At 61.5% G+C, this 13687-nt stretch overlaps 2 protein-coding genes across 2 annotated transcripts; one reads left to right on the top strand and one right to left on the bottom strand.

Moving 5' to 3' along the window:
- The first annotated feature begins 4460 nt into the window (after window positions 1-4460).
- OPA3 (outer mitochondrial membrane lipid metabolism regulator OPA3) lies at window positions 4461-5618 on the top strand. Its single transcript, XM_031612325.2, has 2 exons — window positions 4461-4654; window positions 5143-5618. The coding sequence occupies exons 1-2, from the start codon at window positions 4513-4515 to the stop codon at window positions 5508-5510; spliced, it is 510 nt and encodes a 169-aa protein (XP_031468185.2). The 5' UTR covers window positions 4461-4512; the 3' UTR covers window positions 5511-5618.
- A 604-nt stretch (window positions 5619-6222) lies between these two features.
- Window positions 6223-9387, bottom strand: VASP (vasodilator stimulated phosphoprotein). The gene is made up of 8 exons (XM_090129930.1): window positions 9251-9387; window positions 8525-8622; window positions 8369-8414; window positions 8232-8262; window positions 7993-8038; window positions 7255-7327; window positions 7065-7122; window positions 6223-6659 (listed from the first exon to the last, which is right to left on the bottom strand). Exons 2-8 carry the CDS (start codon window positions 8554-8556, stop codon window positions 6622-6624), a joined length of 324 nt encoding a protein of 107 aa, XP_089986056.1. The 5' UTR covers window positions 8557-8622; window positions 9251-9387; the 3' UTR covers window positions 6223-6621.
- Between the last annotated feature and the right edge of the window lie 4300 nt (window positions 9388-13687).

The raw sequence follows: 13687 nt of genomic DNA on the forward strand, positions 1-13687 counted from the left end.
CCCCCCGCCCCCCCGTCAATACCGCCTCAATTCGGGGCTCCTCTTCGCCCTTATGGGGTGAGGGTGGGTGGGAGGGTGAGGGGGGGTGAAATTGGGGGGGGGGGGGGGTTACAGCCGCTGAATCCGACGGCACCGCCCCCGGGAAGGGCGGGGGCAAAGGAGGGGGGGGGCACAGTGGGGGTGGGCACCGGATTTGCCCCCCCCCCCCCCCGACCAAAATCCACGCCCCCCCCCCCAAAAAATCCCATATGTCCCCCCACCCCGCTGTCGCTCCCTACCATTATCCCCCAAATCCCCCCTTGATTGGACCCCCCCGCGACCCCCCCCCCGTGCCCCCCACGACCCCATTACCCCACTGTCCCCCCCATTACCCCCCATGATCCTATTAACCCCACGGCTCCCTCATTACCCCCCCCCCACTGCCCCATAGCCCCCCCATTACCCCCTATTGCCCCCCTTATTACCCCCCATGATCCTATTAACCCTACATCCCCCTTATTGCCCCCCCCCACAGCCCCACATCGCCCCATCGCCCCCCTATTGCCCCCACTGCCCCCAATTGCCCCACTGACCCCACAGCCCCCTATTGCCCCCCACAGCCCCCCCCACTGCCCCCATCCCTCTATTGCCCCCATTACCCCCCTGCCCCCCTTATTCCCCCCCATGATCCTATTAACCCCACAGCCCCCTCATTACCCCCCCCACTGACCCCACAGCCCCCTATTGCCCCCACTGCCCCCCCATTGCTCCACTGACCCCATAGTTCCCTATTGGCCCCACAGCCCCCTTATTGCCCCCCATTGCCCCACATCACCCCATTGCCTCCCTATTGCCCCCATTGCCCCCCCATTGCCTCCCTATGACTTCATTAACCCCATTGCCCCCATATTGCCCCACTGACCCCATAATCCCCTATTGACCCCCATTGCCCCCTCATTGCCCCCCCCACTGCCCCACATCGCCCCATTGCCCCCCCATTGCCCCCCTATGACTTCATTAACCCCATTGCCCCCATATTGCCCCACTGACCCCATAATCCCCTATTGACCCCCCTTTGCCCCCCCATTGCCCCCATTCCTCTATGGCCCCCATTACCCCTCTGCCCCCCTTATTACACCCCATGATCCTATTAACCCTACATCCCCCTTATTGCCCCCCCTCACAGCCCCACATCGCCCCATCGCCCCCCTATTGCCCCCACTGCCCCCAATTGCCCCACTGACCCCACAGCCCCCTATTGCCCCCCATAGCCCCCCCCACTGCCCCCATCCCTCTATTGCCCCCATTACCCCCCTGCCCCCCCTATTCCCTCCCATGATCCTATTAACCCCACAGCCCCCTCATTACCCCCCCCACTGACCCCACAGCCCCCTATTGCCCCCCACTGCCCCACATCGCCCCATAACCCCCCTATTGCCCCCACTGCCCCCCCATTGCTCCACTGACCCCATAGTTCCCTATTGGCCCCACAGCCCCCTTATTGCCCCCCATTGCCCCACATCACCCCATTGCCTCCCTATTGCCCCCATTGCCCCCCCATTGCCTCCCTATGACTTCATTAACCCCATTGCCCCCATATTGCCCCACTGACCCCATAATCCCCTATTGACCCCCCTTGCCCCCTCATTGCCCCCCACACTGCCCCACATCGCCCCATTGCCCCCCCATTGCCCCCCTATGACTTCATTAACCCCATTGCCCCCTATTGCCCCCCCATAGCCCCCGCATTGCCCCCATCCCTCTATTGCCCCCATTACCCCCCTGCCCCCCTATTCCCCCCCATGATCCTATTAACCCCACAGCCCCCTCATTACCCCCCCCACTGCCCCACATCGCCCCATCGCCCCCCTATTGCCCCCACTGCCCCCCCATTGCCCCACTGACCCCATACCCCCTATTGCCTCCCCACAGCCCCCCCATTGCCCCCCTGTTGCCTCCCATTACCCCCCATTGCCTTTCTATTGCCCCCCTTTTTCTCCCCATTGCCCCACGGTCCCCACTGCCCCACTTTGCCCCCCTATTGCCCCCTATTTCCCCTATTATCCCCATTGCCCCCCAGCCCCCTATTACCCTCACTGACCCCCTCTTGTTCCCCATTGCCCCAATGACCCCATAGTCCCTTTATTGCCCCCCTACTGCCCCCTTATTTGCCCCCATTGCCCCACAGTCTCCTATTGCCTCAACTGTCCCCTATTGCCCCCCCATTAACCTCCCATTGTCCCTCTATAGCCCCCCTGTGCCCCCCATTGCCCCACAGCCCCCCATTGCCCGCCATTGCCCCCCATTACCCCACAGCCCCCCCCCATGACACCATTACCCCCGCAGCTCCCCTATTGCCCCTCATGGCCCCAAAGTCCCCCTATTGCCCCCCCATTATTCCCCATTGCTCCCCTATTGCCCCCCCCACTGCCCCATCGATCCCACAACCCCCCTCGTGCCCCTTATTGCCCCACTGCCCTACAGCCCCTCTATTGCCCATATGGTCCCCCCTATTGTCTCCACTGCCCCCCTACCACCCCCCTCATCCTATTGTGCCCCCATCATCCAATGAGACCCCATTGTCTTCAGTTGACCCCATTGTTCCCACTGACCCCATTGTCCCCCACTGATCCCATTGTTTCCCATTGATCCCATTGATTCCCAGTCACCCCATAGGCCCCATTGACCCTCATAGACCCCATTGACACCATTGTTCCCCATTGATCCCCATTGACCCTCATAGACCCCATTGTTTCCTGTTGACTCCATTGACCCTCATAGACCCCACTGACCCCATTGTTCCCCATTGGCCCCATAGACCTTATTGACCCCATTGTTTCCTGTTGATCCCATTGTCCCTATTGACCTTCAAAGACCTCATTGACCCCATTGTTCCCCATTGACCCCATTGGCCCCATAGACCTCATTGAGCCCATTGATCCCTGTTGACCCCATTGACCCTCATAGACCCCGTTGACCCCATTGTTCCCTGTTGACCCCATTGGCCCCATAGACCTCATTGACCCCATTGTTTCTTGTTGACTCCATTGACCCTCATAGACCCCAATGACCCCATTGTTCCCTATTGACCCCATTGACCCTTATAGACCCCATTGACTACACTGACCCCATTGTTCCCCATTGGCCCCATAGACCTTATTGACCCCATTGTTTCCTGTTGATCCCATTGTCCCTATTGACCTTCAAAGACCTCATTGACCCCATTGTTCCCCATTGACCCCATTGGCCCCATAGACCTCATTGAGCCCATTGATCCCTGTTGACCCCATTGACCCTCATAGACCCCGTTGACCCCATTGTTCCCTGTTGACCCCATTGGCCCCATAGACCTCATTGACCCCATTGTTTCTTGTTGACTCCATTGACCCTCATAGACCCCAATGACCCCATTGTTCCCTATTGACCCCATTGACCCTTATAGACCCCATTGACTACACTGACCCCATTGTTCCCCATTGGCCCCATAGACCTTATTGACCCCATTGTTTCCTGTTGATCCCATTGTCCCTATTGACCTTCAAAGACCTCATTGACCCCATTGTTCCCCATTGACCCCATTGGCCCCATAGACCTCATTGAGCCCATTGATCCCTGTTGACCCCATTGACCCTCATAGACCCCGTTGACCCCATTGTTCCCTGTTGACCCCATTGGCCCCATAGACCTCATTGACCCCATTGTTTCTTGTTGACTCCATTGACCCTCATAGACCCCAATGACCCCATTGTTCCCTATTGACCCCATTGACCCTTATAGACCCCATTGACTACACTGACCCCATTGTTCCCCATTGGCCCCATAGACCTTATTGACCCCATTGTTTCCTGTTGATCCCATTGTCCCTATTGACCTTCAAAGACCTCATTGACCCCATTGTTCCCCATTGACCCCAATGGCCCCATAGACCCCGTTGACCCCATTGTTCCCTGTTGACCCCATTGGCCCCATAGACCCTCATAGACCCTCATAGACAATATTGACCCCATTGGCCCCATTGACCATATTGACCCCATTGTTCTCTGTTGACCCCATTGACCCCATTATTCCCCATTGACCCCAGTGATCCCCGTTGACCCCATTGATACCCATTGACCCCATAGACCCCACTGACCCCATTGCTCCCCGCTGACCCCATTGCCTACTTAACGTCCCCCTTAAGGCCCCGCCCCTCTCCTCCCCACCAATCACCTCCCACCTCATTTACATAACCCCGCCTTCCCAATCTGGGCGTGCTCTCAATTCAACCCGGCACGCAACGGGTTAACATCGAGCCGGACCGCACCCGTGGGCGTGGCCAAACTCGCGTGGGCGTGGCAGAGCGAGAGGAAAGCATCCTATTGGCGGAGCCAAGCTGGGGGCGTGGCCGAGCGGCGGCCAATCCCTCAAGGCGAGGCGGGATCGAGAAAAGGGCGTGGCCTAACATGGGAGGTGGCGGGGGGCGTGGCTCCCGAATAGCCCCGCCCCTCTCCGCTGCGTCGCGCGGCTCTGACGTCATCATCCGGCGTTCGGACGATGGTGGCGGGCGCCTTTCCCATCGCCAAGCTGCTGACCCTCGGCGCCCGCCAGCTCAGCCGCCCGCTGGCCGCCCGCATCAAGGCCGGGGCCCGCGCCAGCCCCTTCTTCCGCACCTACATCTGCCTGCCGCCGGCACAGCGTGAGCGCCGAGGGGAAGAAGGGCGGCCAATGGGAGGGCGAAATGGAGAGGGGTGCAGCCAATGGGAAGAGAGAGGGGGCGGGATCATAGGGGGGGAGGCGGTGAGGGGAAGGGGTGCGGCCAATGGGAGGGCGAAATGGAAAGGGGTGCAGCCAATGGGAAGAGAGAGGGGGCGGGATCAAGGGAGGGGGGAGGCGGTGAGGCGAAAGGGTGCGGCCAATAGGAGGGCGAGGCGGTGGGGAGGCGGCCAATGGGAGCTCGCCGGGGGCGGGCTCAGGGAAAGGAGGGCGGGAACTGCGGGAGGGGCTGAGGGGACAGCGGAGGGCGGGGCGCTGCGGGAGGAACGGCCAATGGGAAGGCGGATCGGAAGGGAGGGCGGTGAGTGGCGGCGCCGGGGGCCAATGAGAGATGGGGGATGAGCTGAGGGGGGGCGATATCCGCGAGGAGACGAGCGGACGGGACGAGCGGGGTCGTGTGGCGGCCCGCAGTGTACCACTGGGTGGAGATGCGAGCCAAGATGCGGATCATGGGCTTCCGCGGCGCCGCCGTCAAACCGCTGAACGAGGAAGCGGCGGCGGAGCTGGGGGCCGAGCTGCTGGGGGAAGCCATCGTGTTCGGCGTCGGGGGGCTGTGCATCTACCTCGAGTACGCCCGGCAGGCGGGGCAAGCGCGGCGACGCGAGGAGGAGCAGGCGGCGGCCATGCGAGACATGGCGGCGGCGCTGGAGCGCATGCGCGGCGAGCTGGACGCGCTGCTAGCCGAAAGGGGCGGGGCGACGCAGAGCCCCGCCCCCGACGCAAGCCCCGCCCCTGACAGAAGCCCCGCCCCCGCGGCACAGCTCGTCCCCGCCCATTAAAGCGCCCCCGCGCTCTTCCCGGCGGCGGGCTGCGAGAAGGGGGCGTGGCCGCGGCGCGGGGGCGGAAGGGGCGGGGTTAATAAACGTAGGGGCGTGGCTTTGTCCATATATGGTTGTCGGTGGTTTTTCGGGGGCGTGGCCAACAGACTGTGGGCGTGGCTTGGATTAATCAGGTTCTGTTTGCTGAGCATGGAGTCGAGGGCGGGGCGTAAGGGGGCGGGGCTAAAGGTCGTGACTGGTCGAGTGATTGGGCGTGGTCTCAAGGGGGCGGGGTTTTGTTGAGGCTCCATTTATTTGAATGGAGGGCTCGGGGGCGGGGCGAAGCGCGGTGGGCGGGGTCTCGAGGGGGGCGTGGTCTGCGTAAAGGGGATCCCATTGGTTGTGGGTGGTTGGGGGCGGGGTCAAAGGGTTAGGAAAGGGGGTCTGTGGGCGTGGCTAATGAGGGGCAGAGCCGAGAATAGTGGGCGGGTCCAAGCAACACCCAAGCTTCTGATTGGTTGGATTTGGAGGCGTGGCCATCGAAAAGGGGCGTGGCTTTGGTAGTGAGGGGGCGTGCTCTCAGGCTTCACTCATTCACCTCGATTTGGGGTCTGGGGGGGGGGGGGGCGGTTCCCTGATATTCCCTCCCCCAACTGTGACATTAAATCACTGCAGCCCATTCCTTGTCCTATTGGTGTGACAATGAGGGGGGGGGGATACAATGGGGGGGTGGTCCCATAAGAAAGAGTTTTTATTTGGGAAGACTTGGGGGGGGGCTGAAGGAGGGGGAGAAGAGAAGAGTGCCCCCCCCCCCCCACCACCACCACCATCCCCCAAATTCATTTCATTTTAAACAAAGTGACATCAAACCGTTCAAAAGTGGTATAGAAAAAAAATTAGGGGGGGGGGGCACAGTGAGAGTGGGGAGGGGGGAGGGGGGATTGCCCCCCCTCCATGCCCCCCTCCAACAGCATCATCGGCTGCTTTAAGGCACAGCCTTTGTTTGTCTTTGGGGGGAGGGGGGGGGGGTCCAAACCTGGGCCCCCCCCCCACCACTTTGTGTGTGTGTGTGTGAAGGTGGGGGGGGGTGGAGGGGCACAGTGCAAAGTGTGTTAGGGGGGGGGGGGGGTTGTTAGGGGGCTCCACGCTTCCGCAGCTCCAACACAAATGCTGGGGGGAGGGGGGGAGGGAAGGGATGATGTCACCAAAAGGGGGCGGGGGGGCTGGGGGGGAGGGGACCCCCCTGTATGCCCCCCCCCCCAACACCCATTTTCCTGTACTTCCCCCAGCCCCCCACTCCTATTTCCCTATTTGACCCCACCGCCACGTGACCCCCCCCCTCATTTTCCCACACAATCCCCACATTGACCCCCAGCCCCCCCCATTTTCCCACGCCCCCCCATTTCTTTATGACTCCTCCCACATCCCCCCCGTTTCCCCACCTCCCCCATATCTTCACAACCCCCCCCCCCCTTTGCAAACGAACCTCCCATTCCCCCCCTCCCCCCAACATTGACCCCACACCCATTTTCTCACCCCTCCCCCCCAACCATGTGCCCCCCCCCCCCAACTCACCCTCCACGATCTCCTCCTTCATCTTCTGCAGTTCCCTCCGCACCTCCTCCAGCAGCTCCTGCACAGGTAGAGGATTGGGGGGGGGGGAGGGGGATGAGATTCCCCCCCCCCCAACCCCATAACCCCCCCCATACCCCATAGCCCCCCTCCTGTAACCCCCTCCCTCCTCCTCCCCCCCATCCCCCAGTACCTGTTTGAGTCGCTCCAGTTCGGGCTCCTCAGCAGCACTGGGGGGGGGCTCAGCATGGGGGGCTGATTTCATCCTGGGGGGGGGGGGGGGCTGGGTCAGAAAGTTGGGGACCCCATACAACCCCCAATTTCCCCCCCCCCCAACACACAGACCCCAAGCACCCCCCCCAAATCCCCCCCTTGGCTCCTCTAATTCCCCCCCCCCTAAAGACCCCCAAATCCACCCATCGACCCCCAGCACCCCCAAATCCCCCCCATGTCCCTAAACGTCCCCCCCCCCCCTTTTACACCTCCAAATTCCCCACCATCCCCCCCCCCACAGACCCTGATCACCTCCTTGCCGCCCCCAACCCCCCCCCCAAATCCCCCCCATCCCCCCCCCATAGTCCCTGAGCAGCCCCAAATCCCCCCTTGGCCCCCATATTCCCCCCCCCCATTCCTCCTATTAACCATAAACACTCCCAAGTCACCCCCCCCCCCCAAAGACCCCCCAGATCCCCCCCAGCCTCCAAGTGACCCCCACCCCATAAACACCCCCAGCACCTCAAATCCCCCCCCCAGACACCAGAAACCCCCCCGCAGACCCCAAGCCCCCCCCTCCATAGACTGCCAGCACCCTGACCCCCCCCCAACACCCATATCCCCCCCACAGACCCCCAAATTCACCCCCATAAACACCCCCCCCCCCTCAACCAAAGACCCCCTCCCCAAATCCCCCCCCTCCGTGCCCCCCCCCCACCTGGGCAGAGTGCTGCTCCCTTTCTCCCACGGTCGCCTCACGGGCTCTGCAGAATGAGGACATCAAATTGTGGGGGGGGGAGTGGGGGGGGGGGAGATTTGGCCATGACCCCCTCCCCTCATTTTAGCCCTTCCATAACCTTCCGTCAGTCACAGGACTACAACTCCCAGCATGCTTTGCCATAGGGACGCACCGCAAAGCATCATGGGAGTTGTAGTTCCTTTAAAAAACCAACTCACCCTGGGTCTTCACGCCTGGCTCTGCGTCATCCTGGGGGGGGGGAGGCGGGGGGGGGAGACAAATAGGGGTTATATGGGGGAGGGGGGGCGGGGGGGGCACCCCAAAATGTATTTAATTTGCGGGGGGGGCCACTCACAATTGGGGTGTCCTCGTCCCTTTTTGGCTGCAGCGTGGCTTTTCTCCTATTGGGGGGGGGGCATAATTAAAAAAAAAAAAGGGGGGGGGGGGCAGGATGGGAAATGTGCCCCCCCCCCCCCTGCCCCCCCCCCCAATTCAAAATTGTAACCCTCACCTTCGGGCCAACATGGCGTTCATCTCTTCCATCAGCCCCCCCCCACCCCCAGCTTTGGGGGGGGCGCTGGGGGGGGCGTTGGTGGGGGGGGCTTCATCCTGAGGGGGGGGGGGGGCAATGAAATGAGGTGACCCCACCCAAATTAATGACCCCCCCCCCCTCCAGTAATGATCCCACTTATTACCACCCCCTCAATTACTGACCCCCCCCATTATTGCCCCCCTCAATTACTGCCCCCCCCCCCCAGTTAATGATCCCCAATTACCGTCCCCCCCCCACTTAACGAACCCTCCAACACTGCCCCCCCCCAAATTAATAACCCCCCCAATTAATGACTCCCCCCTATTAATGACCCACCATTATTGACCCCCCCATTAATGACCCCCCCCCAATTACAGCCCCATTGCCCCCCCCCTATTATTAACCCCTTCAATTACTGCCCCCCCACTTAACAACTCCTCCATTAATGACCCTAATTACCGCCCCCCCCGGTTAATAACCCCCCCAATAAATAACCCCCCCAAATAATGACCCCCCCAATTAATGACCCCCCCCCCCGTTACAGCTCCAATCATTGACCCCCCCCATCACTGACCCCTCCCATTACTGCCCTCCCAATTAATCATCCCCCCCCCCAATTACACCCCCAATTATTAACCCCCCCCCAATTACCCCCCCCATTACTGCCCCCCCCCCCAAATATTCTGCCCCCCCCCCTTTCAATACCTTCCCCACTTTCCTGAGTTTTGCCCCTGCGATGGCAGCAGCGAAGGCCCCCCCGGACCCCCCCCCTCCAGCAGCAGCAGCAGCACCTCCAGGTAAGGGGGGGGCAGGGGGGGCGGGTGGGACCCCCCCAGTGGGTGGGGGGGGGCCAGGAGGTGGGGGGGGTCCTGGTGGTGGGGGGGGGCCGCCGTGGGGGCACCTGGAATCGAGTGGGGGTGACGGGGGGGGGGGGTTGGTTATAGGGTTGGGGGGGGGATTTGGGATTTCCCCCCCCCCCCCCCCACTACATTGGGGTTTATTGATGGGGGGGGGGGGTCAGGTTTGCGATGCCCCCCCCCTCAGCATTTACCTGAGGGTCCCATGCGTCGCTCAGGCTCCTCCTGCCTGGGGGGGGGGGGGGAGTAAAAGTGAGGGGGGGGAGGCTGAAATATGGACCCCCCCCCCCCCTTTCCCTCCCATTGGACAGAAACACCCCCCTTCCCCCCTCCCCCCAAAAAAAAAAGGTTCCCAGAGCCCCCCCACCCCAAACACAGGACCCCCCCCCCCCCCAACACCACAGACCCCCCCCATACCCAACTCCCCCCCCCCTCCAAAAATAGCACAAATATTTCCGCCCCCCCCCATAGAACACACGTCACCCCATCATTTTTTTTTTGGGGGGGGGGGGGGGCACCCACCTCTCTGCCCCCCCCCCCCCCTTCTGGGGTGGCCCCTCCTTCTGGTTCCATCCGGGTCTGCGATGGCCCTATGGGGGGGGGGGTCACAAATTGGGGGGGGGTCATCAATTCCACCCCCCCCCCCCCTTCCTCCAGATCCATAGGATAACGTAACCCCCCCCCCCCCCCCCATTAAGGGGCATAAAGTGGGGGGGGGAGCAATAATTAGGAGTGTGTGTTAATTGGGGGGGGGCAATGATGGGGGGGTCAGTAATTGGGGGGGGGGAGGAGCAATAATTAGGTGTGTGTGTTAATTGGGGGGGGGGAATGATGGGGGGGTGGTAATTGGGGGGGGGGAGCAATAATTAGGAGTGTGTGTTAATTGGGGGGGGGCAATGATGGGGGGGTCAGTAATTGGGAGGGGGGGAGAAATAATTAGGAGTGTGTGTTAATTGGGGGGGGGGCAATGATGGGGGGGGTTGGTAATTGGGGGGGGGGAGAAATAATTAGGAGTGTGTGTTAATTGGGGGGGGGGCAACGATGGGGGGGTCAGTAATTGGGGGGGAGGAGCAATAATTAGGAGTGTGTGTTAATTGGGGGGGGGGCAATGATGGGGGGGTCGGTAATTGGGAGGGGGGGGGAGAAATAATTAGGAGTGTGTGTTAATTGGGGGGGGGGGCAATGATGGGGGGGTCGGTAATTGGGGGGGAGGAGCAATAATTAGGAGTGTGTGTTAATTGGGGGGGGGGCAATGATGGGGGGGTCAGTAATTGGGGGGTAGGAGAAATAATTAGGAGTGTGTGTTAATTGGGGGGGGGGCAATGATGGGGGGGTCAGTAATTGGGGGGAGGAGCAATAATTAGGAGTGTGTGTTAATTGGGGGGGGGGCAATGATGGGGGGGTCGGTAATTGGGAGGGGGGGGGAGAAATAATTAGGAGTGTGTGTTAATTGGGGGGGGCAACGATGGGGGGGTCAGTAATTGGGGGGGGGGAGAAATAATTAGGAGTGTGTGTTAATTGGGGGGGGGTGGCAATGATGGGGGGGTCAGTAATTGGGGGGGAGGAGCAATAATTAGGAGTGTGTGTTAATTGGGGGGGGGGCAATGATGGGGGGGTCAGTAATTGGGGGGGAGGAGCAATAATTAGGAGTGTGTGTTAATTGGGGGGGGGGCAATGATGGGGGGGTCAGTAATTGGGGGGTAGGAGAAATAATTAGGAGTGTGTGTTAATTGGGGGGGGGCAATGATGGGGGGGTCAGTAATTGGGGGGAGGAGCAATAATTAGGAGTGTGTGTTAATTGGGGGGGGGCAATGATGGGGGGGTCGGTAATTGGGGGGGAGGAGCAATAATTAGGAGTGTGTGTTAATTGGGGGGGGGGGCAATGATGGGGGGGGTTGGTAATTGGGGGGGGGGAGAAATAATTAGGAGTGTGTGTTAATTGGGGGGGGCAATGATGGGGGGGTCGGTAATTGGGGGGGGGAGAAATAATTAGGAGTGTGTGTTAATTGGGGGGGGGGTCAATGATGGGGGGGTCAGTAATTGGGGGGGGGGAGGAGCAATAATTAGGTGTGTGTGTTAATTGGGGGGGGGGAATGATGGGGGGGTGGTAATTGGGGGGGGGAGCAATAATTAGGAGTGTGTGTTAATTGGGGGGGGGCAACGATGGGGGGGTCAGTAATTGGGGGGGAGGAGCAATAATTAGGAGTGTGTGTTAATTGGGGGGGGGCAACGATGGGGGGGTCGGTAATTGGGGGGAGTGGTGATTGGGGGGGTGAATGGTTGGGGGGGTTAATGAGGGGGGGTCGTTAAATGGGGGGTGTGTAATAATGGGGGGGGGGTCAATCATTAGGGGTCTGTATTTGGGGGGGGGGGCTCCATAATTGGGGGGGGGGGCACAGAATCATTGTGGGGGGGTTCAATAATGGAGGAGCTGTAATTGGGGAGGGGGGGGGAGTGGTAAATGGGGGGGGGGTCAATAATTGGGGGGGGGGAATAATTGAGGGGGGGTCAATCATTGGCACTAATTGGAGAGATGAGTAATTTGGGGGGGGGGGGTTCGATATGAAGGATCGGTAATTGGGGGGGGTTATAATTGGGGGGGGCTGATAATTGGGGGGGGGTCAACAATTGGGGGGGTGGTCAATTATTGGGGGGGGTCAACAATTGGGGGGGGGTCAACAATTGAAGATCAATACTTGGGGGAGTGGGGGGGGGTCATTTGAGTGGGGCCCCCCCACCCCATTTTTTCCCCCCTCCCCCCTACCCCCATATAGAATGAAGCCCCCCCCCCCCAATGACCCCCCCCCTTTGCCCCCCCCCCCCCCATTGCTCACCATCCTCCAATGCCCGCAGTGCTTTGGTGACAGCAGCAGCGAAGGCGGCCGCTTCGGGGGGGGCCGCAAAACTCAACCCCCAAACCCCCCCCCGCCCCCCCCTCCATTGATGAAACTGGGGGGTGGCCTGGCTGTAACGGAGCCCCCTCCCCAGGGGGCAGTTCAGGACCACCTGAATTGGGGGGGGGGGGAACGGGGGGGGGGGTGGAGGTTAGGGACCCCCATAGCCCCCCCCATGTACACCCATAAGACCCCCATAGCCCCCCCCCCAAAAAAAAAACATAGGACCCCCATTACCCCCATTATCGCCCCCCCCATACACCCATAAGACCCCCATACACCCATAAGACCCCCATAGCCCCCCCCAATATAAACCCATAGGACCCCCATAGCCCCCCCCCCCCCATTGTACACCCATAGGACCTCTATTGCCCCCACCCCCCCCCAAAAAAAAACCCATAGGACCCCATAACCCCACTCCCCCCACCCCCCCTTTCACCCACAGCCCCCCCCACCCCATAGCCCCCTCCCATACCCATACCCCCCCATGGCTGCCCCATAACCCCCCATACCCCCCCCATTAACCCCCCACCGCCCCATAGCCCCCCCCCATACACATAGCCCCCCATGACTGCCCCATAGCCCCCCCCATACCCATCACAGCCCCCCCATGGCTGCCCCATAGCCCCCCCATGACTGCCCCATAGCCCCCCCCATACCCATAACCCCCCCCATGACTGCCCCAAAGCCCCCCCCATACCCATCATAGCCCCCCCATGGGTACCCATAGCCCCCCCCATACCTATAGTACCCCCATGGCTGCCCCATAGCCCCCCCCAAGAGAACCCCATAGCCCCCCCCATACCCATAACCCCCCCATGGCTGCCCCATAGCCACCCCCATACCCATAGCCCCCCCCCATACCCATAGCACCCCCATGGCTATCCCATAGCCCCCCCCATGGGAACCCCATAGCCCCCCCCCATACCCATAACCCCCCCCATGGCTGCCCCATAGCCCCCCCATACCCATCATAGCCCCCCCATGGCTGCCCCATAGCCCCCCCCCATACCCATAACCCCCCCCATGGCTGCCCTATAGCACCCCCCATACCCATAGCCCCCCCCATGGGTACCCATAGCCCCCCCCCATACCCATCATAGCCCCCCCATGAGTACCCATAGCCCCCCCATGGCTGCCCTATAGCCCCCCCATACCCCCCTGCATGGGTACCCATAGCCCCCCCCCATACCCATAACCCCCCCCATGGCTGCCCCATAGCCCCCCCCATACCCATAACCCCCCCCATGGGTACCCATAGCCCCCCCCATACCCATCATAGCCCCCCATGGCTGCCCATAACCCCCCATACCCCCCCCATTAACCCCCCGCCGCCCCATAGCCCCCCCCCATACACATAGCCCCCCATGGCTGCCCCATAGCCCCCCCCA

This window comes from Phasianus colchicus, chromosome 38 (assembly GCF_987193195.1).
Source record: "Phasianus colchicus chromosome 38, bPhaCol1.hap1.1, whole genome shotgun sequence".
Lineage (NCBI taxonomy): Eukaryota > Metazoa > Chordata > Aves > Galliformes > Phasianidae > Phasianus > Phasianus colchicus.

What these genes read in the sequence shown, in the direction of transcription:
- OPA3 (XM_031612325.2), top strand. Translation starts at nt 4,513, where the DNA reads ATGGTGGCGGGCGCCTTTCCCATCGCCAAGCTGCTGACCCTCGGCGCC. An exon ending in CTGCCTGCCGCCGGCACAGC is followed by an intron (nt 4,655 to 5,142) that starts GTGAGCGCCGAG and finishes GGCGGCCCGCAG; the next exon opens with TGTACCACTGGGTGGAGATG.
- VASP (XM_090129930.1), bottom strand. Translation starts at nt 8,556, where the DNA reads ATGGAAGAGATGAACGCCATGTTGGCCCGAAG. An exon ending in GGGACGAGGACACCCCAATT is followed by an intron (nt 8,263 to 8,368) that starts GTGAGTGGCCCC and finishes CCCCCCCCCCAG; the next exon opens with GATGACGCAGAGCCAGGCGT. An exon ending in GGGAGCAGCACTCTGCCCAG is followed by an intron (nt 7,328 to 7,992) that starts GTGGGGGGGGGG and finishes CCCCCCCCCCAG; the next exon opens with GATGAAATCAGCCCCCCATG.